The 27,412-nt window shown below is 40.6% G+C and overlaps 2 protein-coding genes across 5 annotated transcripts in view; one reads left to right on the top strand and one right to left on the bottom strand.

Annotated features, from left to right (window-relative positions):
- lhfpl4a (LHFPL tetraspan subfamily member 4a) overlaps positions 1–11,688 on the top strand; it is a 44,359-nt gene extending 32,671 nt beyond the window's left edge. Inside the window, exons 4-5 of one of the 4 annotated variants that reach the window (XM_051948518.1) lie at positions 7,433–7,501; positions 7,591–11,688. In XM_051948518.1, the coding sequence (XP_051804478.1) occupies positions 7,433–7,501; positions 7,591–7,644 (123 nt within the window). In that variant the 3' untranslated portion in view covers positions 7,645–11,688. Of the gene's footprint in view, positions 1–1,639; positions 1,673–7,432 lie in introns of all 4 variants that reach the window. The other 3 variants (XM_022219163.2, XM_051948517.1, XM_022219164.2) reach the window with 3 other exon arrangements.
- A 14,668-nt stretch (positions 11,689–26,356) lies between these two features.
- On the bottom strand, positions 26,357–27,043 carry LOC110969129 (putative N-acetyltransferase 8B). Its single transcript, XM_022219162.2, has one exon. It carries the CDS (start codon positions 27,036–27,038, stop codon positions 26,367–26,369), a length of 672 nt encoding a protein of 223 aa, XP_022074854.2. The 5' UTR covers positions 27,039–27,043; the 3' UTR covers positions 26,357–26,366.
- Positions 27,044–27,412: the final 369 nt, after the last annotated feature.

Consider the following 27,412-nt stretch of genomic DNA (forward strand, 5'->3'; position numbering starts at 1 on the left):
TGTATGAGTGTGTGCAGTTTGCCTTCAGCTGACTCCCTGGTGTCAGGTCACATATTTTTCTCTCGCCCTCACGAGACACCTGATGTTTAGTAACATTAAAGACCCCAGTAAAGTCACATATGTTGTGGCCAAGCTAAAGAACAGTGCTCAGGCAGAGAGATGGAAGAAGAGAAATCCTCGTAGAAACACCCTCAGGCTCAGTGCTTTCCTAAAGAAAGAGGTCGACTTCAAGTGGAGATGTCAAGTCGAAGTCTTTCATTGAGGAGTTTGCTGCACACATCAGCCTCTCTAGATTTTGTATGTGTGTCTGTGTATGTACAGTTGTGAACAAAGGTTTACGTACGCTTGTAAAGCTCATGTACATCATGGCACTCTTGAGTTTCCAATGGCTCCCACAACTCTGGATTTCCTACGATGGAATCATTGAGACACATTGTCACAGAAAACACTCATGTATTTGGGTTCTTTCATAAATTTATTAAAGGTGTTCTGGAAATATGTCAAGATGTGTTGATCAAACATGTACCTAAAGCAATGTTAACATTTGGTTAAACATCCCCTGGCTATTTGATCCATAACTAGATGCATTTTGTAGCCGTCTGTCAGCTTCTGATTGTAACTTTGACTCGTCCTCTTGACCAAATTGGTGCAGTCAATTTAAATTTATTGGCTTTCTCATTCAAATTTCTTTCTTCATCACAGTCTACAGATTCTTGATGGGGTGTATAAGGCAGGACTTTGGGGAGAGCAGTTTAAAAAATCCTAATTCTAGCTTGATTTAGCCATTTCTCTACCACTTTTGATGCATGTTTGGGATCATTGTCTCATTGAAACACCCAAAATACACGTAATACCCAAGATAATATTATTTTTTTCTGAAGAATGTGAAGGTAATCCTCCTTCTACATTATTTCATGTACTTTGTGTGAAAGTAAAAAAGGGACTGAGCATAATACTGCCACCACCATGCTTGATGGTAGGGTTGATGTTCACCTTCTCTCCTTCAGACATATGTTATGAACTACAGAATGGTCTATATAAGTGAGATGATGGCTGTGTGAACATCTAACACTTCTACCATGACAAAAACATGACTTTAAAAAAACAATTAAAACAAACAGCGTAGCTAGTTAGCGGTCTTCATGCCACCTTTAAGTGTCAAAAAATTGTATCAGAATAAGTGATTTTTGTAACAGTCATATGGGCAGAGAGTTAGCGGGATGCTAGTGTGCCTGCTCAAAATGTAGGTGCTTGAAACACGGAACATATTCTTAAAAAAAAATCCCATGTAGCCCAAAGGTATTGCCCCCATAAGTCTGTAAAACTGTTGACAGAACACTTCCAACTGCACAAAGCTGACTTGTCTCTTTATTTTACATAAAATTTTAATCCATGGAGATTTCAGTGGCAAATCCTGTCTAGAGTCTGGAAAAGTGAGTTATATTCTGGTGACATCATCACATCACAAATGGAACTGAAGAAGTTGGAAATCTTTTTTAATGCACATCTTTTGGTTGTTGTTGTTTTTTCAAAGCTGCAAAGGGCAGCTCCTATCTACACTGGTGTGAACGTGGATGTTTCAAATAACCACTTGTTGAGCTTTATTTAAATCACAATCATCTCATTTTTCTTCCTTTAGCTCCATCTTGGTCCTTCTCTGCGAATGGATGGAGTAAGAGCCAGCAGCTTGTTGATGTTGCAGCATGTGATCCTTGCATGCACGTAGATCATTTCTAGAACTTGATGCAATGTGATTTCCCTTAACCTCTCCTTAGTTTTGTGTTACCCTCTTGTCAGTAATACATACTTTATGTGTTTTATGCCACTGAAGAAGAGAATGGAATATTCTCTGACATATTAAGGATTGCTTACAAAAAGTACAGCCATGGCCATAAGTTTGGACACAAGTACCATGACGCTTGTGAATCTTAGAAAATACCACAAAATTGTCACTTACAATATACTTATGTTCTGTAATAGACATCAAAACAGACATAAGTCATGCTGTGTCCAAACTTATGGCCATGGCTGTATATTGTAAGTGACAATTTTGTGGTATTTTCTAAGATTCACAAGCGTCATGGTACTTGTGTCCAAACTTATGGCCATGGCTGTAAGCTGAAGGACTGGTTACAACGTGATCTTAAGTGAAGGAAGGATTCTGCATTTTAGCAAATTATTGGCTTTCATTATAACATCTTGATAATATCAAACTTTTGCCTTTCCCGATTTAAAAATAACATTTTGTACCAGCAAGTGCTCATCTCAGCTCAGCATACAGGCTGTAGGGAGGTACAGCTCAGTGCAAAAATCCACCTGCCAACATCTCTAAAGCTCAGCATGCTTAAACAAGTCCTGGTTCATCTCACTAACAGATGAGTCTCAAACATTAATGTGCTCCAGATCCATCGTTTTGTAATTAATGGAAGCTGACTTGGAGAGAAATAGGAGCAGATGTGCTATATACTCACACTGAGCCATGGTGTGGCTCAGCTCCGTAGCATTGGTCTGAAACTTATGTGTTTTCTGAAGCAATAAATGTACCTGTAGCTCCCGTCCTGTTTAATCACAGACGACGCTTTTAAATGCAGACATTTGTTCTGGATGTCATGCCGAAGTGGTGAAATGCTAATGTCCATGCTGTGAGAATTGAATTAACAAATATAGAAATATATAACTCTCAGCACAAATTCAAAAAATGAAAATTTAAAGAAATGCAAAATAAACACAAGCAACAGCACAATGTAAACATAGATACAAGTTTCATACCTCATTGGACGCATAAACTTCGGGTAGAAAACCTCCAAAGAAAACACTGACCTCTTCTCCAGTCCTCTCGTGCATTCATAGAATTAGCAGGTGTGCTGCTCCATGTAGAGACCGCTATAGCACATCTAAAATAAATTACCTGACCCCAACAAGGTAACATTTGTTGCACAGAAAGGTTCCCTTTTAGACAATATTCATAATTGCATGTTTCTTAATCTTTGAAGCTTATTTACAACTGTCAGGCATAACATGACCACCTGCCTAATATTGTGTTGGTTTAAGTCGTCAAAAATGCTCTGAACCATTGGCCCTGGACCAGAGGACCTCTCAGGGTGTCCTGTGGGGTCTGGTACCAGAACATTGGCTGTGGACCTGTTGGGTGCTCTGGGTTGTGCAGTGGGCCTCTGTGGATCAAACTGCATCTTGTTGAAGGTTGATCAGAATGGGATCGAGGAAGTTTGGAGGTCAAATCAACATCTTGGGCGATTGTCATGTTCCTCAACATGTTCCTGGGATGCATTTTCCTTCAGGGGTGGGCCAGTGACATTTTGGATTGGTTGTTGGTAGAGGTACGGACCCGTACCCGTAGCCTGTGAACTACGGATACGGCACTTTCCACTTGCCAATCAGATACGCGAGATCTGGTCACGTGACTCCCGGTAGACGCTAGCGGTACGGACCCGTAGCATCGGTACTACAGGTACGGACCCTAAACCTAACCCTAACACTAACCCTAACCCTAACCTTTGCTTACCTTTCAACAGTTTGCAGTGGTTAGCAGCTTCTTGACTCGTGAGACTCGCGTACGGTCCGTATCTGTCTGGCAAATGGAAAGTGCCGTATCTGTAGCCCACAGGCTACGGGTACAGGTCCGTATCTGTAGACACTACCTTTAGGATTGACATTTACAGTGTGCTTGTTCTTGGACAATGTTTCCTTTGGTGTCTAAGTCTCATCAAGACTGACATCAAAATCTGAAGATTTCTAGAGGAAACCCACATAGTACCAATATGATCAATGGTTTTCACTTCACCTGTCAGTCATCATGATGCTGTGGCTGACTGGTGTATAGAAAATGACAAAAATACAATTTTATTAACTAAATTATCCCTGTTTTTAATTAAAAATAATGAAATGAACTTAAGTTGTGTCGCTGATTTCGATGGCAGCTTTAGTACCTGTCAAGTTTTCGACCACCGGTGACGCTGTGGCCAGTGTTTTGATTCGTGGGTCTGTTTTTCTTGCAAACACACAAAGATGCAACATTTACCAATTTTGTTTTAGAGTAAATACAGTCCAGACGGTAGCATATTTTCAGTCTTTAGGCTTTCTGCCTCAGCACATTTCATTTGGAATTAAAAACAATGGATGCTACATGAATGTGCCGACTCTCAATTAATAGGTTTACTAAAAACTAATACTGAAAGAAGTGGGAGATATTGCAGATGTAGCCATTTACTGATGGGTCCAATTATCAAGACTTCTAGAGTAGTAGGACACTTAATTACTGAATGTTTCTGTGGCATCTGTGTCATTTAAACAGCAGCTGAATTAACGATCGTGCACGTGATTCATTGTGAACTGGGAGTCCGCATTAAGGTTATTGTTGAGCTGTCGGTTAATATGAGGAGGATAAGGAGACCAAGCAAGTAATGAAGCTTAAAAAACACTCAAATCTCTTTATAAATATCAAAAGTAGTTGGTTTGTTACGCCAACACGTTTTGTCAATGATCAACAGAGGAGAGCAGCACTGGAGGGGAAAACAAAAAAACATAAGAACAAGGCTAAAAGCAGTAATGATAGTAGGAATAGTAAAAAAAAAATAAAAAAAATCTAAATAACGAAATAATGAGTAAAAGAGAATAAAATAAAATAAATAAAACAATAGAGTACATGATAAAAATCTTATGGATCCTGCTGCACAGATGGCCTAAAGATGGCTGATCAATGCTGCCTTCACTTGTACTCAGACACTGTAGTTGCATTCACTGAAACCAGGACATCAGAGTCTCAGTGAGTGAACTTCACCTGTCCATGTTGGCCACTCTCCTCTCCCCATCCTCCATGATTCACTTTTGGCCAGTTTTTAATAAAAGTACTTGTGTGGAGGATGAATCACCAGAAAGTGTTGCAGCTTTTAATAGCCGCCATCGTCAACATCCCTCAAACCCCCATCGCCTCCATCCAGCCCCACGGCTACAACCAGGAGGTTCATCCAGGGGCAGCTCTGACTGGTCAGGACAACAAATAAGAAGCTGCTTTCTTAATTTAGTCACTGATTTAAAATGCTTCTTGTTATGACCTTAAGTTGCTCCCACTTGCCTCATCAGGTTCATCCAAAAACAATCAACATTTTACTGAATTCTTCATGTAGCAAGGATTTAATGGAACATAGTTTACTGCAGAGCAAAACATCATAAGAGAATTGTCAATTTTACCACTCTTCTCTAATTTACTTGCTAGAAACATATAAATTATGAGTGCTAATATCTTTTTAGTTAAACTTAAAATGTCTCATTCTGTATTTTCAGACTATAGAAGTTAAAAAAGATGAGACATTTCAGCTTAAAATGATTAGAGGAATAAGAGTTAAGAATTTACTCAAACTTAAAATCCTGCCCTCAAGATGACAAAAAAAATGTAAAGTCAGTTTTGTAATTCTTTCTTTGTGGTCTTCTTTTACTCCCATAGGAATTTTTTTGGCGGCCATCTCTCAATTGTCCTTCGACCTTCAAAAAATTCCTGGATCCAGACGGTGATTCGGATCACCTCCAAAATCTAATCGATTGTTACTCTTGCTCTTCCGGACATCCTGTAAAAAATTTGGTGAAAATCCGTCCATGACTTTTTGAGTTATGCTGTTAACAGACAAACAGACACACACACACACACACACACACACACACACACACACACACACACACACACACACACACACACACACACACACACAGACAGACAGACAGACAGACAGACAGACAGACAGACAGACAGACAGACAGACAGACAGACAAACAAACTCCAGTGATTACATAACCTCCTGGTGGAGGTAATAACAGCAAAGAGCTTAAAAAGACAACACTGCACTGAAAGAAATAATGTCAAGCAGGAAAAGGTGTTGTTTAAAGCGAATCTGGACAACTTGAGAGGAAATGCATTAAGGTATGACCTTTTGTAGGCATTGCTTTGTAATTTGTAGTTTGTTTTGGCTCCTTCTGTTGTCTTTTTCAGCTTCCATTTGCAGCTACATGACTCAGACAGAGGAGAGAGATTAGATTCAGACATCCATCCATCCATTATCTATCCACCACTTAATCCTCATTAGGGTTGTGGAGGGCTGGAGTCTATCCCAGCTGACTTATGGTGAAGGCAGAAGACACCCTGGACAGGTCACCAATCCATTGCAGGAAACAACCACACTCACAGTCACACCTACAGACAGCTTAGAGTTACTAATTAAAGCTGCTGTCCGGAGTTTCCGTTTGTTTTCAATTTATGTATCATTGTTTAACAAAGCTTAAATGTGTTAGTCTAGTTCGATACTATAATATAAAGTTAGTATAACACGATATGAAAATTTATTCCTGAGCTCCGCCTTCCTCTCATAGACCCCCATGTTATTCCAAAAAGCGCCGGTCGCTGCCGACCAATCAAGTTCGAGCTTCAGTTTTGTCATGCTGTCAATCAACGGTTACGCGCACAGCAAGCAAGCCCATGCAGAGGTGGGCGAGCTACGCACTACGCAACTGCGCGCACATTTGTTTTGCTTGTGGAGGAGAGAGCATCAGGGATCAGCAACTTCCAGAAAAATTACCAATCCCACGGCTCGGGGTGCTCGCGTCGCTCCCCGACCACGGCCTCCATAGCCCGCCTGACGGCTTCGTTGAGATGCCCGACCTCTGGACGAAGATGTTGGGGCGTCTGGGACATACTCTTCGTCAGAGGAGTCATGCAATTCTGAACTCTAGATAGAAATAAATAAACAATGTAACACATATACACGCGTAAATGCACTAAGTTTGATAAACAACGTCATCGAAAGGGATACATGAGTGTAATCACATATTGAAACTTTACTCGTTCGTCCTAGCAGATTCATGTTATTTTGGTATTAGGACAAGTTAGACTCAATACAGAATTCTAACGTAATTCCTTTATTATTTACTAAATGTACTAAATGTAAAAGAGGGGAAAACAGCAAAACAGGCGAGATGCTGCAGCACTCCGGGCACTCCTATCAGGTACTGCGCGCGTGCACAAATAAAGGGGCGAAATCAGAGGGAGGGTGGGACCAACAGTGCTTTGGGAGACGCTGCGATTCAAACTCCGGACAGCAGCTTTAACCTGAGGATGTTTTAGGACTGTGAAAGGAAGTTGGAGAACCGGGAGTAAACACGCCATGCACAGAGAGAACATGCAAACTCCATGCAGAAAGAACTGCGAGGCAACGATGCTAAACCACCGAGCTGCTAGCCATGGATGCACTCTGGACTCTCTAAGATCTGAAACTACAGTTGATGATGACATGAAAAAGATGCGTTCTGGTGCAAGTCAAACAGCAGTTTTGAAGCTTCAGAGCTGAGAAATCCGCTTCTTGGACACTTTACCAAAAGACTGAGTCTAAAAGTGTTTCTTATTCTCTTTTTTTTTTCTCAAAAATAGCTTCTAGAAAAGAAGAACCCTGAAAAAACTCCCTTATATCCTCCCCTCTTCTTCCTCACCCCTGACCAGGCATGTCTCACCCCTGTAAGGTTTTTCTACTCATTTAAGATGATGCTACTTCTACTCTCATGCCGTCTTTTCTTCTGTTTCTTCTCCAGATTGAGATCCGGGACACCAAGGACCCAAGATATACACTCCAGCGGTTCCACTGAGAACCAAACTTCCTCTTCTAGCTCCCTCCTTCCTCCCTTTTCCTCCCTCCATCCTGCTCCTCCTCGTCCTCTCTCCTAAACTCTTCAGGTTAAAATCTTTACATCTGGGCTTCTAAGCCAAAACTCAGCAGTTTGTAAAACAGGAACTGAAGTGGAATCATCTGAGAAGCTGTTGAAGAGAAACCAAGAGGAAGAAGAACGATCAGCTTTATCAAACTCTGGGATAAAATCACTCAAACACACAGTGTCTCATATGAAAGTCATTGATAATGATAATGGAGCTCATAGTGGGAGTATATTATGAAAATAAATACATATTTTTATCGAGTAGGAAAGAGCAATTTCCAGCTTTAAAAACAACATTATTACGTGCGTATATAAAAGCACAAAGGTGCTACTTGAGACAGAAAAAAAAGAAAATTTTGTACAGCCACAGTGTAATTTTAAAGTCTTTTTCAAGCCACTTTTAAACTTCTCTTTGTATATGACAAGGTCTGATCCCAGGAATTAAAAAAAGAAATGAGATGTTTCTATGGAAACAGGGTAAATACACTCATTTAAGCATTTTGTTGCCCCCATTCATGGAACGTCCCTGTGAGCCGTGGAATATTTAAACCTGTTAACATTGTCAAATCATGAAAAAAAAGTGTGGATTTGTCCTTAAACCTTGTATGTCCTCCTTCAGTCCACATTATAGAAAAGAAACGAGAGTAAAATCCATTCAGTCACATGTCAGTTTTTGCTTTTCTCCTCCCGTTCTGGTCGCTCTCGGCTCTGCTCTGGGTTTTATCTGTACGTCCGTCACCAGGAAAGGCCCTGCATGCTGCATCTGTCTCAGGCTTGTAATGACAATTCTTCCTCTACAAGCTCAGTGGGGCTCCGACTCCGCTAAGTCTGACAGGCTGTTTGCTGCACTGTCCAACCCACCAGCTGAGGAGCTGAGAGGACGAACCAGCACAGGTTCACATCGAGAAAACGGACATTACCGGCTCGGATTCCACACAGAACCCTTCTATGGACTGAAAATACTGCTTTAAAGTACATATCTTGGTTATTCCGCCCCATTTCACTGAAAACCTCTCACCTGATCATCTTCAGTTTGAAAAAAAAGGTAAATATTGATTGAGTTGAGAATGTGTAAAATCTGGGCTCATAATTCTTAAAGAAGGTGGGTTCATGTTGACTTGTACGCCGTTTTCTTCACACCAATCTGTGGACCAGTGTTTGAAATGCCAAAACTTGAGAAATAATATAGCTAGAGTCCTGAAATTTTGTATTATTGCTCCCAACTTTCCCAACACAGTGTTTCTATGTGGCTAACTTTTCGCTAATGAGGATATAATAAATTCAAACAGATCTTAGACATATTGCTTGTGGTACCCCTTTTTGTACAATTATTTGAAGCACTATGAGTTGGAAAAACATGATTTTTCTTTTAGCCCTATAATAATATCTCACTCTTCCTATTGGGACCATTATTGGAGACGTTTCACCATCATCACTGCTCAATGCATGTTTAAATATTGACCATAGATGCAAAAAAAAAAAAAGTTTTAAAATTCATGTTGGTGACAATCACTGGAAAATAAATCAGCCTTTTAGGGCGAAAAATAAAGGTTTTATGGTTGGTGGAATATTGGAATAGAAACAAAACGTCAAAAGACATTTTTGATCAAATTTGCACCAACATATAACTAGTTTATATGATTCTATCAAAGCAGGGTTGTACCACTGAAGACCACATGTACAAATCAATGTCACAATATCACATTATTTTTCAAGTTATGGCACTTCAAACGTTGATCCACGGATTAGAAAATGCCGCAAAAATTGGTATGACTCCATCGTCTTTAAGAATTTTTTACTTCAAAAAGTAATGTTACCTGTGAGTCCAGTTTTGAGACATGTTTTATTTAATAACATATGTATGCACAGAAGAAAAGTCAAACAAATATGAAATAAAATTTGGTGACTTGAGGTAGAAAAATCCACGCCTGAACTCGACATGTTCATTAGAAGGCACAACTGGATGAAGAGGTAGAAAGAATCATCATCATTTAATTTTACCATAACAGATTTAAATGCTGGGGCTGCTCAGTGGGGTAGTGGTTAGCACTTTTGCCTTGCAGAAAGAAGATCCCCGGTTCAAATCCCAGGGTGGGCCTGGGATCTTTCTGCATGGAGTTTGCATGTTCTCCCTGTGCATGTGTGGGTTTCACTCTGGCTTCCTCCCACAGTCCAAAAATATGCTGAGGTTAATTGGTTACTCTAAATTGCCCATACGTGTGAATGTGAGTGTGACTGTTTGTCTGTATATGTAGCTCTGAGACAGACTGGCGACCTGTCCAGGGTGTCCCCTGTCTTCGCCTGAGTCAGCTGGGATAGGCTCCAGCACCCCCCGCTACCCTAGTGGGGATAAAGCGGTGTACAGAGAATGGATGGATGGAGATTTAAATGCTCTTTTCTCGACCAACCTTGTGCTCTGAAAACACATTTGAAGGCAAAATGGACATCTGACATTCAGTCCTACAACATTAGTCAAAGAACTGCAGAAAAAAAACCTTGTCAAAAAGAGTCTGAAGTTTGAAAGCTCTGCGGCTCCAAATGGTTCAGCATATGTCTTTTGCAAAACCTTGAATTTGGTGTCAGACACACAGAGGTGCAAAATTAAAGAAAGCATCACTGAATTAACCTTCTACCGTATCCCAGAACAAAAAAAAAAAAAACTGTTGTTGTGTCCTCATCAACCCCCAATATACCTGATACATGAGCACTATTTCTTCAAGACTTTTAAGAGTTTCCAATGAGTGTAAAATCAGCAAAGTGCTTCTTCTTTTTCTCCTCACTTTAGTCTAAATGCTGTGCGACTGTCATCATTTGCTTTGACAGTAATATGACAGCATTTCTACAAATATATGTTTTTCCCTGAACAGTTTGGAGAAGAAAATGGTTATTTTAGTGTGGTTAGAAGGCAAAAACAGAGAGGTCAAAGCCTTAAACAAACACTTGAAAAGTGTGCAGTACAACATGCAGTCCGGTTTCCATCCCAATGAAGTTAAAAAAATTTTAAAAATAAAGTTTCTATCAACTAGTATGCAGTAAATATTAGGAGTTGGGTGCAGATTGTCAGAGCTAATTCTCTTTGTAACCCTCTGTAGAAGAAGAAGCCACAGCAAATGTAATCTGAGTTTTGTACCCCACACGAGACATTAAGAGGAGTTGAAGTAATTAAAAATACATTTATTATTGAAACGAACAGTGACAGTTAAAGCTCAAATGATGCTCAGAATGTGTCTGTTTGATTTATCTATCATGTGAGGAAGGTTACAGTCTCCCTCATTAGGTCTGTTTTTATTTCACTTTGTCACATTTTGATTTAACTTTTCTCTTGAGCCAAGTGTGACAAATGTATTTTGAATTGCTAGTGTTTCCACTCACCTATTTTTTTTAATTACAGATTTAAAATATGCATAATAGTAGGTACTCATTTCATAAAATAATATGATTTTTGCAGCTCCACTAACCTGTTTTTATGGGGAAGAATAAATAACTGCACAAAGCAGAAGTGGACTGGACTTTGGTTGGATCCATCATTTTCTTGGTCACTACTGAGGATTTTGTCAGCAGGACGGTTGTTATTGGTGGGATCTTTGATGCAAACGATGACATTTAGGCTTCATTAGTAGCGATGACTCACACGTCACAGCTGAGCACACTTAATGCAAAAAAACCCGTTTTCTCTTTCTCTGTCATTTTACCTTCTTCTCCTTCAGATGTTGGCTTTTCTTGCTCTACTCCATCGTCCAGTTGTGCCTGATTAAAGCGATCCCTGACTTTCTCTTTCAGTGCTTCTTTTGTAAATGGTTTTATGTTGGTGTGCTGCTCTTGTGGTGATGTTATTTTCTATGATTATGGGATGCTGTGATGTTTCTCATTGCTGAAAAAGGAAATGCTTATGCAGGACTGGCAGCCGGTGTCATAAACCACTTTACCACCATCTGTGTTGTTGTTTTATCAAGAAAATGAATAAACTGATTGACTCAATCAATATCAGTTGACCTTTTTTGTAAATTTAAATTCCGCCTTTTCAGGTTCTTTCTTTAGTAAAACGGAAGTGTCTTCCATCATACGCAAAGTTCATCTTTTAAATAAAATCCATTAGAGATCTGTCTGAATCAAATATTGACTGACTTTATTGTTTTATAACAGGATTTGTTAAACATCAGATGAAGTCATCCACTACTTGTCATACAGAGTTTGATTAATTCTACATTACCTGCAGGATTCTTCAAGAATAAACAAGCTGTCTGATTTATTTGTGTAATATTTATTATCAGACCAAAGAATTCCTGAGTTTTAAATCTTTAGACTAACAAAAATAGTGACTATTTATATGAGCAAGATGCTTTTGTTCAGTTCCTGAGTTGACATTCAAATCAATAACCATGGCCCCGTGTAGAAAATAACTGCCAGAGGAGAAGAAACAATCTGATTGTGAGACTAAATACGGGAAAATAAAATGATACAGGCACATCTGTGGCCATCACAGCTGCAGCAGTGATCAGGAGGTATGGAATAAGCTATAGTGCCACTAATCAGAGCTGCAGTGATTGTTCTTCATAAAACTAGGCCACGAACATGGTGCTACTGTGGGAAATGATGTGTTTTATAATTTGCTAAGAGTGCATATTAAAGAGTTGTATTGATTCTGAGGAACAGGAAGGTGAAGAGCATCACTACCACGGCGTGACTGGAATGAAACAAAGAAGAAAAGTCCAGAATCGATAAGAAGGAGCTTATGCTTTATTATGCAAAGATGATCAAGACATAAGGTGATTGATAATCAAAGTACAGACAATTTTTGATAATAAAAGTACAGACAGTTTGATGTAAGCCGTAATCAGTAAAGAACATGAGCTTGTTGTGTGTGCAGTCTCTAATCTAGCTTTGCAGAGGTGAAGTCATTCCTACGAGAGCGATAATGACAAAACATCAGCTGTGACAGAGGAGAGCGGACCAGCGCAGCACTGGAGGGGGCGGCCAGCCTCGATAGCTATACACACTGTTAGAGTATAAGAAGACTGGGCCAGGTCCATTCGAACTGACTGAACACTTGTTGTTGGTTAGGGACAGAGGATTCAGTCCCAGAGCTCTGTATCGCATGTTCAATTTTGCTGTAATAAATACTCTTTTTGATTCTAAGAAGAAGTCTCCTGGCTACTCCATCAAAAGAATCGGGCGGAAATAGCTGTGTGTGTCTGTGATTACCACAGTGGATGCATAGTCCTGACAGTGACGCACGGAGGTGTTAGTGTGATAATGTGAGGCTGCATGAGTGCAAAAGGTGTTGGGGAGATTAAATGTATGGATGGCAACATGAAAACCTGTAGATCCATCAAAATACTGACTGACAAGATGAGAAAAATCTGCAGAAACTTCAAGAGAAATATTCTAGCAAAGCACACTTCCAAAAATCTCCCACAGAAATTTCTAAAGAGGAGCAAAAAATGTTAATGTCAGATTTATTCATACAGCACTTTTTAAGGTGTATGGCCAACCAAAGTGCTTTACAGTAAACTAAATCATCAACAACATGAAAACAATAAAAGCAAAACAATTAGACGGTAAAATAAAACAGATTAAAGATCCACTAAAGGTGACTCTGCTCAGCCAAAGGCCACAGTGAAGAAGTGGGTCTTAAGAGGTGTTTTAGAAATGGAGACGCTATTCACAGACCGCACAGAGGGGGGCGATGTGTTCTACAGCGTGAGAGCCACAACCGCAAAGGTTTGATCTCCTCTGGTTTTCATGAGGGATCGAGGAACGTCCAGGACCATCTGGTCAGCTGACCTCAGGGCTCTGGAGGGTTGATGCACCTTAACAAGGTCAGACAAATATTCTAGGGCCAGTCCATTCAGAGACTTAAAAACAAATAAAAGAATCTTAAAATAAAACTAGAAGTTTTACCAAACTTGGACCGCCCGGCGACAAAGATGACCCCCGTGACCTTGAAAATGAGGTCACGGTCACCAAATGCGAACTTGACCTGTGTCTTATTATGGTAGACCTGTGTACCAAATATGGTGAGGCTACATCAATATTTTATGGAGTTATCGCACGGAAACCAAAGTGTTACAGACAAACACACAAGCAAGCAAGACCATGCAGGTAAAAACAATACCTTCCGGCAAACACAGTTTTGCCGGGCGGTAAAAACACAATTACCCAGCAAAGTGCATTGTCTGACATGAATCCAAAGTAGGGTGATTTAAAGAGAAAGTTAGAGCAACACAGACTGAAGAAGGATGACTATCAGAATATTTTTACAGATATTTAATATCTTCTATGTTGAGGATTGAGTCTGTCTGAACATAAAGGTGGACATTTGAATCTCAGTAATGTTGTCTCAGTAATAAGGAAATTATAAATTATTTGACATATAGGTGACATTGCACAGGGCATACTCTCTTGTTGTGAATGTGGCACAGCAAATAGCTGATGCTGATGTTAGCACTAATGTTAGCATGCTTATGTCATCTTACTGAGGATAAATGCTAAAGTCTGTTAGAAGTGTCTTTATAAAAAGTCTCGTGCACCAGTGGAGCCTACTTCTTTCACATCGTCATATAAGCCTCTCTTCCCTCCTCAGTCTTTACAGGAGACATCACGGCTGGAACATGGAGCTTTACGAGACACTGCGATTCTGTTTGTCCTCTATGTGCAAAAACTCTGGTCCCATCTGTTGGTGAAGCGTCGAAGCGTTAAGGATCACTGCTGGACTGTCACTGATCGTCAACCGTCAGTTCTGACCAAAAACACAGTCATGATTCTATTACTGACACTCCTGGGCATAAAATCCATTTGACCGATCTTCCCCTGGATATTTTGAGCATTTAAAATCAAGCATTCTGTGTTTTTTTATGCTTCAATTTGCTCCTTTTGGCATCAATTTGCAGTGGAACTGTGTTTGTTTATGCAAAGGAAAACACAAAAGTCTGGCACCAGGTCAAAATATAATGCAGTGAGGAGCTCAGGGATTCTGTGTTTCTTGTGTAGATCAATTTTTCTCATTTAATATCATTTCTAAAGGGACACATGGACGTGATTCAAACCTATGCCCTCTTTTGTGTCTTAGTTTGGGTGAGTAACAGTAAATTGATTTATCTGCCCCTGGAATAACAACTGAGATGTGTATCAGGATTAAGATTTATGCTTATATTCCAAACTTTCTGTACATTAAGGCCGTAAAACATGTTTGTTGACATGCTAAAGAAAAAAGACCTGTCTGTTTGAAGAATTTGTTCGTATTTTAAATAGAAGGGGCATAACGGGGAGGTATTCCCTGCTTACCTAATGACATATTGAACACTGGCGTTCCACTGACTGACATTGTTTTAAGAATCACAATAATTAAAATAAAATGACACAGTTCAATTGTGGAGATGTGTTTTCTCTCTGTCTCCTATTGTTCCTGATCTGTTTCTGCTCTGACCTGTCTCTTTTTGGCTCCCTCTGTCTGTCATCTCTCCCTCCTGTCTCTCTTTCCCTGATCACTCGTCTCCTTGCTCTCCCTGCTTCACCTGGCTGCGCTCTACCTGCTGATTACTGCAATGATTGTCAGCTGCAGTAAACAGCCAACTCAGCTCACCTGCTCACTTCCTCACCTTCAGGTATTTAAGCCTTGGTCTTTCAGTCATACTCTGCTGGGTCATAAACTTATATCCTATCATGGACTCTGCACTCTCTTTGGATTTGCTTCCCCACTTTTTGGACTCCGTTTCCCTGTTCCTGGATTTCCCACACGTGGACTCGGTTCTCACGGATTCTTGTCAGCCCTGCTTCAGTCACTAGCCAGTAGTCCTTGTCTCATTTCCGTCTGCCCTTGGATTCCCTCAGCCTGTCCCCCCCCCCCCTGTGTTTGTTCTCCCCCATCTTGTGAGTACTCCTCCTGAGCTTAGTTTTAACGCAGTTTAGTTTTGTAGACCTGTTTCTGTATTCTTAGTGTTTGTTTATAGAGTTCAGAGTAGTTTGGTTGTGTTCTGCCCCCCAGTTCAGTTCTTCATTTATGTATTGGTTTAGCTATTTATTTTAATAAGTCTCTCATTTATTCAGCTGTCTGACAGTTTTCTGTGTCTGCGCTTGAGTACTCCAGCTCCCCCCTGACACTTTCATAGTATCAATACTTAATATTATAGCTTTAATGACTGAGAGGAGTTAAAAATAGGCTTGTTTTATTGCAGTTTACTGTAGCCAACATCCATCTTTGACCATAGGACAACTCCAGAATAAACCCCAAACAAGGGAACCTTGCTTAAACAAAATTAAATAAATGGGGGTGGGTTTGAATAGTTCTTAGCATGTTTTGTTTAACAGTTTGTAGGGTTTGTTATCTCAAAATAATTTTGAATTTTTGTTTAATAATTTGTTTTAATAATTTTTAGCATTTTTTAAATAATGTTTTACTATTTGATGATTTGTTTGTCAATAAAAATCTAGAGTGAGAAAACAAGGAATCTTCATACCTTTACCTAAAGTGTGCATTTTCTGATTCTTTTCCATAAACAAGAGAAACCTGTGAGCAACATGAAAAGAGCTGTATTATAAACCTCTCACTTTGGTGGAGTAGAAAGACTCCACAGAGGTGTTCAGGATGAAACGGGGGGGGACGAGTATTCCAGCTAGCCCCCCTAAATGTATTCTAGCTAGTTTGCATAAACTAGCCTTCTATCTGGAAGCTACTGTGGTGGAGAGATTTAAACGTATTCTTTTTTAGACGAGCGAATTCTCGGAGGTGAGAAACAGATTTTGGTGCTGGAAAAATTGACCCGAGAAATTCAACAGCTGGATGAAGGCTGCCGAGTTAAAAAATGTATAAAAAGCCAGACTCCAAACCATTCGTTACTACTACAAGCATCATCATCATGGATCAACTCGGCAACAAAGGCTTTTACATCACCCTGCCTTCCAACACCAGCGCCAGTGTGTTTAAAAAAACACGTTCCAGTTACCACGTGGACTTGGCTCACCCCACTGTTTCCTCGAGGATTTTTTTCAGCAGACTCTCCAGGGGCCGTGACACGTCAACAAATGACACTTGACTGCAGATTTTACAACCTATTTATCAAATGGCCAGTTGAAAATAGCTTTTTAAAGGGTGAATGTAAAAAAAGAAAATTTAACAAGCTCATCTGAATATGCAGTCAGCAGTTACATCATGGTGTATAGATATTAGCTTATTGCTATCAACAGTTTACGTTAGCGACACTGAGTTAGCACCGGGCCCAATTAGCTTAAGCTACCAATGTGTTATGTAACGTTAGCTGGACATCAATATTTTGGCCGTTTCTCAATTCTAAGTATGCAAGTCCGTACTCGTGTTCTTGGTGAGACCACATCGAGGCTCAAGTTCATTTGGAACACCAGGGTACTTGATAACGTCCCCTCGTTCTTTTGCTCCGGTTATTTTTACCGTGAAAAACGACAAAATGGAACAGATGTAACACAGCCTTGCATGTTCATGTTTTAATATTAAAACAGTTACTGTGTATAGATTGTTATAAAAAAATTTAAATGATTTACAGCCGCTGAATTATTGACAGCTGTAATTTGTGATGCAGTTGAACTGAACCGTATCATTCTCAGTTCTATCCACAAAAACTTTTTAGAAACTGCTGAAAAAATACTAAACCTTTAGGAGGACACCTCATAAACAGGGACGGATGGTTTACAGTTTTATTACTAACATTACTGAAATACAGTCTACATACATACCTTCTAACCTGGAGACTCACATCTCCGAAACCGTTAGAATATTTTTTTAATCAGGCTTTATCTTGATAAACTGACCACATATTTGACATTTACACAACTACTTTCTCACCTGAAATAATCTGAAAACTACATTTTGTGTCATGACAGCAGTATTCCCAAAAAAAAAACTTCTGGTACCTCTGAAAGTTTCGTCCTCGGCCTTTCCCGCTAGTCGGTGCGAAATGCGATCTGGGTTATCTGGCCACACCAAGTCTGCACAAGTCTGGCCCGATGCAGTCTTGATAAATGTGGGCGAAGCGAGAACATTTTGGGGTATCACCTCTGTTCTCGGTCAGATGCGTTCTTCCAATTGGAACAGTACTGGGTCTCTGACTGATGAAGTTTCACGAGTCCACGAGAACGAAAGTACGGACAAGTACAGATATTAAGAAACGGCCTTTGTGAATGTCTGTTTAACCAGTAAAATATATTATGAGTTATCTTAAGCATGTACATTAGTAGTGTGCCATACTGCAAGATCTGGTATTGTTCCAATACCGAGTAAATACAGGACCAGTATCGCAAATATTGATACTGATACTCCAGACTAATTTTTGCAGTAGTAGATTTTTGAGAATTTTTTTGCAGTTACTTTAGTAATGTCAAATATTATTCTTTTTTCTTGTCCTGAAGTCTTTTATTCTCTTCAATTTTTTTCTTTTCTTCCTGCGGTTCATCAATCTTTCCCTGGATTTCTAGGTTTTTTTTTTGCTCCAGGATTTCACTCCTCTCTAGTTTTGTTTTAATGTCTTTTTTTCCACCTTTTTCTTCTCCTCTTTTATCTTCAGCTAAGCCTCCTTCATTTTCTCTTTCACCTCATTCAGTTCTTTCTGTTTCTTGTCGTGGTTTTTCTTAGATGTGCCGAGGTTGAATAACACGTCCGGTGACACTGTTGCTTTTATATCATATGATTTTATTATAAAAAGGCAGCATCTGAACAGGCTCCATGGTCTGCCTGTGGAGTATCCAAAAGTCAGTAGAGAATCTCTCAGAATGTAAAAGACAGCATCTGATCAGGACCCATGGTCTGCCTGTGGAGGAGCCTGCCAATTGATTCCTCGCCGACAATGACCAGCAATCAGGTTTTATAGGTTTTCAACATGTAGGGGGTTACAACAAATAGTTCTTTATTGCCTACCATATGGGAAAGCAGGGAGCATCATCAAACAACCTCCCTTCTCTACAGCAGCTGAAGAGTTTTGGACAGAAGAACCCTTATAAAAACTCCTCCAACAGGGCTCTTTAAACAAGAAACCACATTCCAATGACATGGGTAGAATTAGTCACACATGTAGTTCAGGTTCCATCTGTGGTCAGAAGACAAAGAACCACACCAGAGCAGACACTACATATAACAAGCAACTCATATCAAATACTAGAACAAACAAAACAGATTCCATTCTACTAACTTATTAAGTAATACATGTCTCAGATCAGATACCACATTCTCATCCACAATCTTCCTCTGTTCCTCCACTTCTGACTTCTCTTTGTTGACTTCAACATTCTGAGCTTCTAGAACTTTCCGAGCCTCTTCAAGTTCTTTCTTCTGAGCTTGAAGTTCTTTCTTTATCTCCTGTGATATTTTGTTTTCGTTCTGCAGCTGTTTTCTGTTGCGCTCGATGTCTTGCAGCTCGGAGGTCTTTTGGTTAAGCTTTTTCACGTTTCTCTGCACTTCTTTTTTCAGCTCGAGAAGTGAATTCTTCTCTTTTTGCAGATCTTTTCTCTGCTGCTCGAGTTCTCTCTGACTTGTCTGGGCTTCTTTTTTTCTGTTGATCCAGATACCTCTCTCCTTCTTGAAGCGCTTTGTCTTTCTGCTCAACTGCTATCCAGTTTATCAGGACTTCTTTTGTCTGTTTTTCAAGAAAGATCTTTTCCTCGTGCAAATCTTTGCTCTTCTGCTCGAGCTCTTTCTGGTTTGTCTGGAGTTCTTCGTGTTGTTTCTCCAGAAAGATCTTTTCTTGAAGATCTGTCTCCTTCTGCTCCAGCTCTGTCTGGTGTGTCTGGAGTTCTTTCTGTTGTTTCTCCAGAAAGATCTTTTCCTCGTGCAAATCTTTGCTCTTCTGCTCGAGCTCTTTCTGGTTTGTCTGGAGTTCTTTCTGTTGTTTCTCCAGAAAGATCTTTTCCTCATGCAGATCTTTTCTCTGCTGCTCGAGCTCTTTCTTGGCTTTCTGAACCTATTTTCTTCCCTCGTCAATCGCCTTTTAATGCTCTTGCAGCTCTTTGCTATACCACTCCCATACCACCAAAGTGGAGTAGCATGAGTGGAGTCTGAGAAAGCAGCTTTACATCCTTCCCCAAAGTGATCACAAGCCAGCATGGAACAGCAACTGCTAATGCCGTGGTGGCTTCAGCCTTTTCTGTCATTTTTTTTCCATAATATTTTTGAGTTGCCACGTGTTTCTTTTTTAACATCACAAAGTTTGGCATAGAAATCAACCTTACAGTATAAGCAGTATGTCCTTGTGTCATCGCCAATAAATGGTTTCAACCAACCTTTAAATTCGGGGTTTGATTCCCATTCTTTTCTGTATTTTTGAGGATACAGCTTAGAATGAGACATGATGACCTAGCTAGCGACAGATTATGTCACAGAGCGACACACACACACAGTGGATGGGGTGAGTAAGTGACTAAGGCTGTGCGAGTTACATTCAGTGTTTTATTTCAGTGATAGTGAAGACAAGAAGGAACAAGAAATAAATGTGAATCACGCTTTGTAAGTCAGGGTGGGATCAGAGTAAGTTACACCTTAGTGTATGTGGGAGTTTGATTGCAAGAGACTGGACAATATTCACATTTTCACTTTTACTGTTATTTTTTTTGTATGTGTTTTTCTGTCTTACTGTGACATACAATTTATGGTCCAGAATATATCACCCGCTGACTTCTGCATAATCTGTTTCCATGTTAATGCGTGCTCAAAAATTAGACTTTTCATGACGACTTCAATAGTGCAGATTTGAAATCACTGTCATTTCAAATTTTCAGGCATTTACTTTTAATATATCCTGTGACACTGTTGTTGTTCACTGAAATGAGAAAATAATCACATTACCCATTCATTGTCTCAATTTCTCTGCCTTAATATTTCTTAAAAGCATCAAGAAAGGCTGCCAGGTTACATAGAATGTTTTGATTGAGCCCTTAATACAACTTCTATTTTTTTCAAGATGAAGATATGTCATAACCTCCTTAACCCAATGTGAGTAAGCAGGAGGAAGAGGGTCTTTCCACCTGAGCAGAATGAGTCGGCTGGCTAGAAGTGTACAATAGGCTAGCATATTGCCCTGCTGTTTGTTAAGGTCTGTATTCTGCGGTAAGACCCCAAATAGAGCAATCTAGGGGGATGGATTGATTGTAACACCCAACATCTCAGAAAAGGCTCCAAAAATCAATTGCCAAAAATTAAACAATTTAGGGCAAGCCCAAAACATATGAAACAGGTCCGCAGGATCTTGTCTACATCTGTCACATTTAGGATTCACCTCTGTTCTAGTCTTGGACAGTCTGACCTTTGACCAGTGCAATCTATGAACAATCTTAAATTGGATTACAGTATGCCGCTGACAGATTGATGATGTGTATATCCTGTGAATAATGTTCTGCCAAGTCGCATCTGAGATCTGTTCCTTCAAATCTTCCTCCCACTTAGTTTTCAGTTGCTCTAAAGATGCCGAGCCATGTGAACTAAGAAGTTTGTAAATCATACCTATAACCTGTTTTGTATTAGCCTTAAAGTTAAATATACTGTCCAGCAATGACTCAGGGGGGCGGAACGCAATGTGATGCTACAAAACTACGCAATTGGAGATATCTATAGAAATGAGATCTAGGGATACCAAATCTATTCACAAGCTGTTGAAAAGAAACAAAGTTGTTGTCAAAATACAGGTCCTTAAACAAAGAAAATCCTCTCTTAGCGCAGACATGAAATGCTCCATCTACAATTGAAGGGGGAAACATGATTCTTAATGATTGGAGCCAAAAGACAGAGATTATGAATCCCAAAAGACCTCCTGAACTGATTCCAAATTTTGATTGAGTGTAACACAACAGGGTTAGAAGTATAGTGAGAGGTTGGTTTTGGGGATGAGAGTTCGCACCACAGGAGAGCTGGCAGGGAGGTCAAGTCACAAGAGGCCCTTTCCAATGTTAACCAAAGGAGGGTGTCTGAAAAGTTCTCATCCCTCATCCAATAGAGCAGCACTCTAATGTTGGCTGACCAGTAGTAGTTTAAGAAGTATGGAAGTGCCAGGCCACCCTGAAGACGGGGTCTTTGTAGTATGGATCTTCGAATCCGTGGAGGTTTCCCATTCCAGATGAAACTTGAGATAATATTGTCAATAGAGTGGAAGAAAAATTTTGTCAAGTAAATCGGAATATTTTGAAACAAATAGAGACGTTTAGGCAAGAAAATCATCTTAATGGCATTAATTCTACCACTTAAAGAGAGGGGCAGTGAATCCCAGCCTGTGATGTCTTGTTTCAAACCATCTATGAGGGGTCAAAAATTATATTTGTAGAGATCCTTATAAACAGGGGTTATCCATATACCCAAATATTTAAATTTTCTTATGTTAATTTTGAAGGGTGTGGAGTTAAAAGAAATAGATTTTGCCACTGGATTAATTGGCATCAGTTCACTCTTTTGAAGATTGATTCTATAACCAGAAATACTCCCAAAATTATCCAAAAATATTCAATAGTTTAGGGATGCTATTCAGGGGATCTCTGAGGTACAGAAGTAGATCATCAGCATAAAGAGAGGCCTTACACTCCTGATCACCTCGAATAATTCCTTTAATACTGGTATCCTGCCTTATAGCCAGCGCTAATGGTTCTATAGCAACTGCAAATAGAAGTGGTGACAGTGGGCAACCTTGTCTAGTACCTCTTTGTAGGTTAAAAAAAGTAGAAATGTTATTGTTCGTGGGTACCCAGAGGAAAAATTTACTCCTCAAAGCTTGCTCTTCGACAGCTCAGGAGACAAATTTGAGATTCTCATGTCAGCCTAATTTTAGTTTCTATTTTGTCTAAAGGTTTCTCATACGTTTCTCCTAAAATTCACGAGGAGAAATAGATGAGACAGGATAATTAGAGGGAGTCATACTTGAGACTTCTGGGAGATACCTTGCTAATCTCAATACAGTGTTTTTAATGGCTCCTTTATTTCTCCTCTGGAAAAGAAAATGAGCAATACTGGAGCTACATGTGAGACTCACTCACTCCTCGACGGGCTGGAGATTGAACTGCAACCTTCCAGGTGCAAGACGGCTACTCTACCTACTGAGCTATCCCACCCTATACACCAGGGCCGGCCGCTGGCATAAACACTCTATGCCGTTGTTTATAGCCACATCCACTAGAGGGGGCCACACCACAATAAGTGTGTGATTCGCATTTTGTCCCTGTCTAGGATACATTTTTTAAAAAATAAATATTTGCTGTTAATCATGTGTATGTGTGTTTTAACCCAATTACAAGCTGTGCACGTGAGTTGGTAGTTGCCCTGTGCATGTTTTGGGGCCACAAAAAAAATCTTGCTTAGGGCCACCAAAGTCCTAGGGCCGGCCCTGCTATACACACACACACCTTAGAAATGCTGCAACAAATAAGAAGTTGCCAGGATACAGCCTAAACATCTTGAGGCACTTATAATAATATATGGTGACTTCAATCATGTCACCCTCTCCTACCACTCGACTGGATTTATCATTCTAAACAACACGGATCATCCACTCATAATATCGTGATGGGCCTCTCTCTGGACTGCAGGATGGAGAGATATAGAAGATCTTTGTACCCACAGCAATGAGGCTTTATAATTCTATGGCAAATTAGACCCTCCAGAAAAACGCAGATAAAAATCCTTGATTATGCGAATAAATATGCGGGGTTTTTATGCCACATTATGCGGGGAAATTGCGGAAAGTTGCAAAGTATGCAAATAGTTGTGAAATATGCAAAAATATGCGCGATTCACCTGCCGTCTGGCCGTGGAGGGATGTGTTCTCTAATCAGACACTGGGATTGCTGTGGGGTTACTGGACTGACAGCCTGTGCTTTCGGAGGGGGAGGAGCTCACAGCAGCACCTGCTGCTTGTTGAAAACAGTAACTGCAGAATGATCCGAGTTTTCCTGTCAGTCTCCAAAACGGCAGAAAAAATCGCTAGATTTGTGGCTAGTCGCTTTTGACCAAAAAAAAGTCGCTAGGACGCTTTGGAAAGTTGCTAGATTTAGCGAGAAAGTCGCTAAGTTGGCAACACTGGCGCCGCGCTCCGCATCAACTCGTGCTTCTACTGTGTGTGTGAATCCGCAAACTGATAACGTCAGGCCGGGCGTCACATAAAAACTCACTCACAACGCCATTTATATCAGTTATAGTTTTCTCATTTCATCAGGCCTGGCGGGTTCCCCCAATCCTCCCTCCCCTGTCACCAAAAAAAAACAAAAAAAAAACGTGATGACAATAAACCCCATCCTGCAATAAATCACACATAAATGTGGATACTGGGGACTACTAAATGAACAACAGGGTAGCCCCAGCCCACTCTCCCGAACACAGAAAGTACACTAGAATTGCACGACTACGGCAAGGTAAAATTAGAGACAATGCCAGTTGTAAACATCATTATAGGCATACAATAGGATCTGTGTGTTTTTGTTAAGATTCTCACCAGCGAATGTCTGTCAAGACACACAGGAGTAAAGAAAAATGTGAGAAAAAAGAAAATGGTACCTTTTCACGTATAGGCACAAGTTAAGTTAATGTTCTTCTGTAAGTTCGGTTGCTGTTGTAGCAGTTTTTACGTGGGCCATCACCTTCTCTGGGTCCCGAAATTCTTTGGTGTCCCCATTGTATGTGATGCGGAGACGGGCAGGAAACAGTATTCCTTAGTGGACATCACTTCTGCCACGGAGCAGGTTCCTGATGTCGTTGAACGCGACGCGGGCTTTGGGAACACTCGCTGTATAATCCGGGAATATGGCGATCGGTTGCCCTCTGTATTGCAGTGGGCCCTGTTGGCGAGCCCAACGTAACACATCCACACAGTCCTGATAATAGTGCAGTTTAGCAATAATGACCCGGGGTCATTTGGTTTCCTTGGCATGAGCCCTCGGTGCGAGCGGTCCACCACGATATCTTTCTCCAACTACAGGACTTCCTTCAGCAGTTTGGAAACTGAGGCAGTGGAGCTCGATCCTGACTCTTCTGGGATGCCCATAATACGTACGTTGCACCGCCGTAGCCTCCCTTCGATCTCCTCATTCTTCCATCTCAGTTGAGCAGCCTTTGTTTTTAGCTCAGCAACTGTTGCTTGTAGTGCGGTGATCTTGTCCAACCATGTTGTTAATCCTTCCTCCACACTGGCAACCGTGGCTTTCACACAGTCCATATCGGAGCGGACGGTCGATCTCAGCTCTTTCAACTCATTTCTAACCGTGTTGAGTTCGTCAGAAAGGACACTTTTCAGCTTGGACCTGATAATTAAAGCTATGTCCGCTCTCAAGGAGGCGAGGACTTCTGCTTTCAAGGCTTCAGCATCCATCTTTCCCTTATTCATAATTAGCTTTGTTGCTAGCAGCTGGGCCGGAGTATTTGTATTTACGGAGGTTGCTCGCCATTTACTTAACATAGAAAATCCAAACTTACAATATCACTGTTTGCAGATATTAAGAAGCAGTATCCATGTGAAGTTTGACACAGAGGTGCGTAAAAATTGAGTTTTAGGAGAGTTTAGGTTGGACCTCAAAGTAGTGTTTCTTACTCCATTGCTAGCTCACTAGCCCTAGCCCCCCCCCCCCCCCCCCCCCCACACACACACACACACACATTTAAAATTTAAGTGAATCTATGAACATTTGGACACCTGCTGGCTTAAAAAAATCATTAAAAACAGTTCCATCCATTATGAATGAACACCCAGCCTGTTTGTTCCATGGAGCTACTACACGGCACAGCTGATCATTTAAGACACCAATATTAGCTCATGAGCAGAGTTTACCAACAGAACAGTGAACTTACAACATAGTCTTACAAACACACTAGTACACAGAACATGTATGTCTGGTATTTTTCCATTAAGACAAGTTGCACACTATGCACAAGTGAATGTGAATTAGCCATTTGGCTAATGTTGTTAGCTTGTAATGTCATTAGCACAAGTCAGCTCGTTAATCAATACCAATACGTAGCATAACAGCTGGATAGCTCAGTGACTTTGACATGGGAGATCAGTGCGATGATGTGATAAAAGCTAGAGAAGAATATACGCCTAATAATTTAGAAAGAGTTAAAGAGTTCAGACAACATGCATTGAGTCTTAATGTTATCATTTGTAAATAATATTGTAGCTTTTCTTGCATTTGATAACCACCATATAATTTATATGTGCATTGTAAACAAATGATACTCTAAACACAGGAGAGCAAGTGGATAATTGCTTTGTTTATTAGCATTCTCCCCCCACTAGTCCCCATTTTAAGGGCACAACATTCAGGCCTATTGAAGAAATGCTACCTTATGTGTCTTTCTTATGCTAAGATGGCCATCATGAGTTGTCCAATGACATAAGTGCTTGCGAGTCATAAACATAGTAATGTTTTCCATCATGGCTTTCCCTCTCACATAAGAGTTTGGCATTATCAAACACAATCTGTGTTAACAATAATGTGATTGTACGGGGGCTTTAACAGGTTACAGCGGATGCATGTGAGTGTTAAGAAATTATCTTACAGAACAATTGAAAATGGTCAATATAATTTGAGAAACTTAAAATTACAGTACTGGAACCTAGTTAAAAGTACACAGTACAATAATGAAAACTGACTGAATCTTGCTCCAGTGAGCTCATAGGATCAGATTCATGTAATGTGTAAACCTATGAATTATTCTCTGCACTTTAGGCCTACAGCTTTTTTTCCATTCTGAACATTGTGGCTCTAGCCAACAATACAATCCAGGAGGGAGCCTCTGTTTCGGTGTGTGAGGCCACAATGCTGAACCCCAGTTTGTTGTACAGGGCCACAGCAGGCATCTGGGTGGAGCTAGTCTCCAGCACCACCTTGGAGAAACCTCGTTCCTTGCAGAAGTCGACCCCAGTCTGAGCCAACCTACGGCCCAGACCCAGGCGTCTGCACTGCTGTGAGACCATCATTCTGCAAAGCCACCCATGTTTTTCCTTCCCGCTGTGTTTGACCACTACAGCCCCCGTACCGAGGACCTCTGGCCTCCCATCAACCTCAGCCTCAGCCACCCAGAAACAGTCATCTGGTCTGCTCAGATAGTTTCCAGGGATGTCCTGCATGTCTGTCCGAAGGTGCTCTCTGACATAGCTGTCATAGAGCTCATAAGAGCAGTAGTAGATGAAGCCCACCCAGACTGCAGGTAACAGCACAGCCCACAACACAGAGCCAAGGAGGTATCCAGCAACACACAGAGCCAGGGTGATGGCCAGGTAGAGAGGGCTGGTCATGGCGTTGCGGAAACATGGGCCGATTTGCTCACAGGTGCAGATGCTGAACAGGGCCAGCGCCGTGTCTTTGTCAGAGGGACGATACCGACGGATCACCAGCTGCATGACGAGAAGAGCTGCAGAGAAAATAAAAAATCTATCTGAAGTTTATGTAGCATGTAGGCTAAGATAAGATAAGATTGCTCAACCCTGTGGAAGAGTGCAGTAAACACGTGTTGGACTAATGCAGCTATGCTATTTAAGTATTTTTGTACTTTAATAAAGCAGTGTTTCTTCAATTTTGTGACCTCGTCCTGTGAAGTGTGTATTTACCAGCCTTGCATCAGCAGAACTTGGTTTGTGTTTCATTACTGTCAGCTCCAATTTGTGCCTTAACCCTCGTTTTGAAGTTTGAAGCTTTTTATTTGCCGTGTGATATTTGTGTGCATCATTTTGAACACGTTTGCCATCCAAATGTATGAAATATATTGACATTGGGA

Source organism: Acanthochromis polyacanthus, chromosome 5, assembly GCF_021347895.1.
Source record: "Acanthochromis polyacanthus isolate Apoly-LR-REF ecotype Palm Island chromosome 5, KAUST_Apoly_ChrSc, whole genome shotgun sequence".
NCBI lineage: Eukaryota > Metazoa > Chordata > Actinopteri > Pomacentridae > Acanthochromis > Acanthochromis polyacanthus.

Bases quoted from the DNA above. Each gene is read 5' to 3' on its own strand.
- LOC110969129 (XM_022219162.2), bottom strand. From the start codon at position 27,038: ATGCAGCTGGTGATCCGTCGGTATCGTCCCTCTGACAAAGACACGGCG.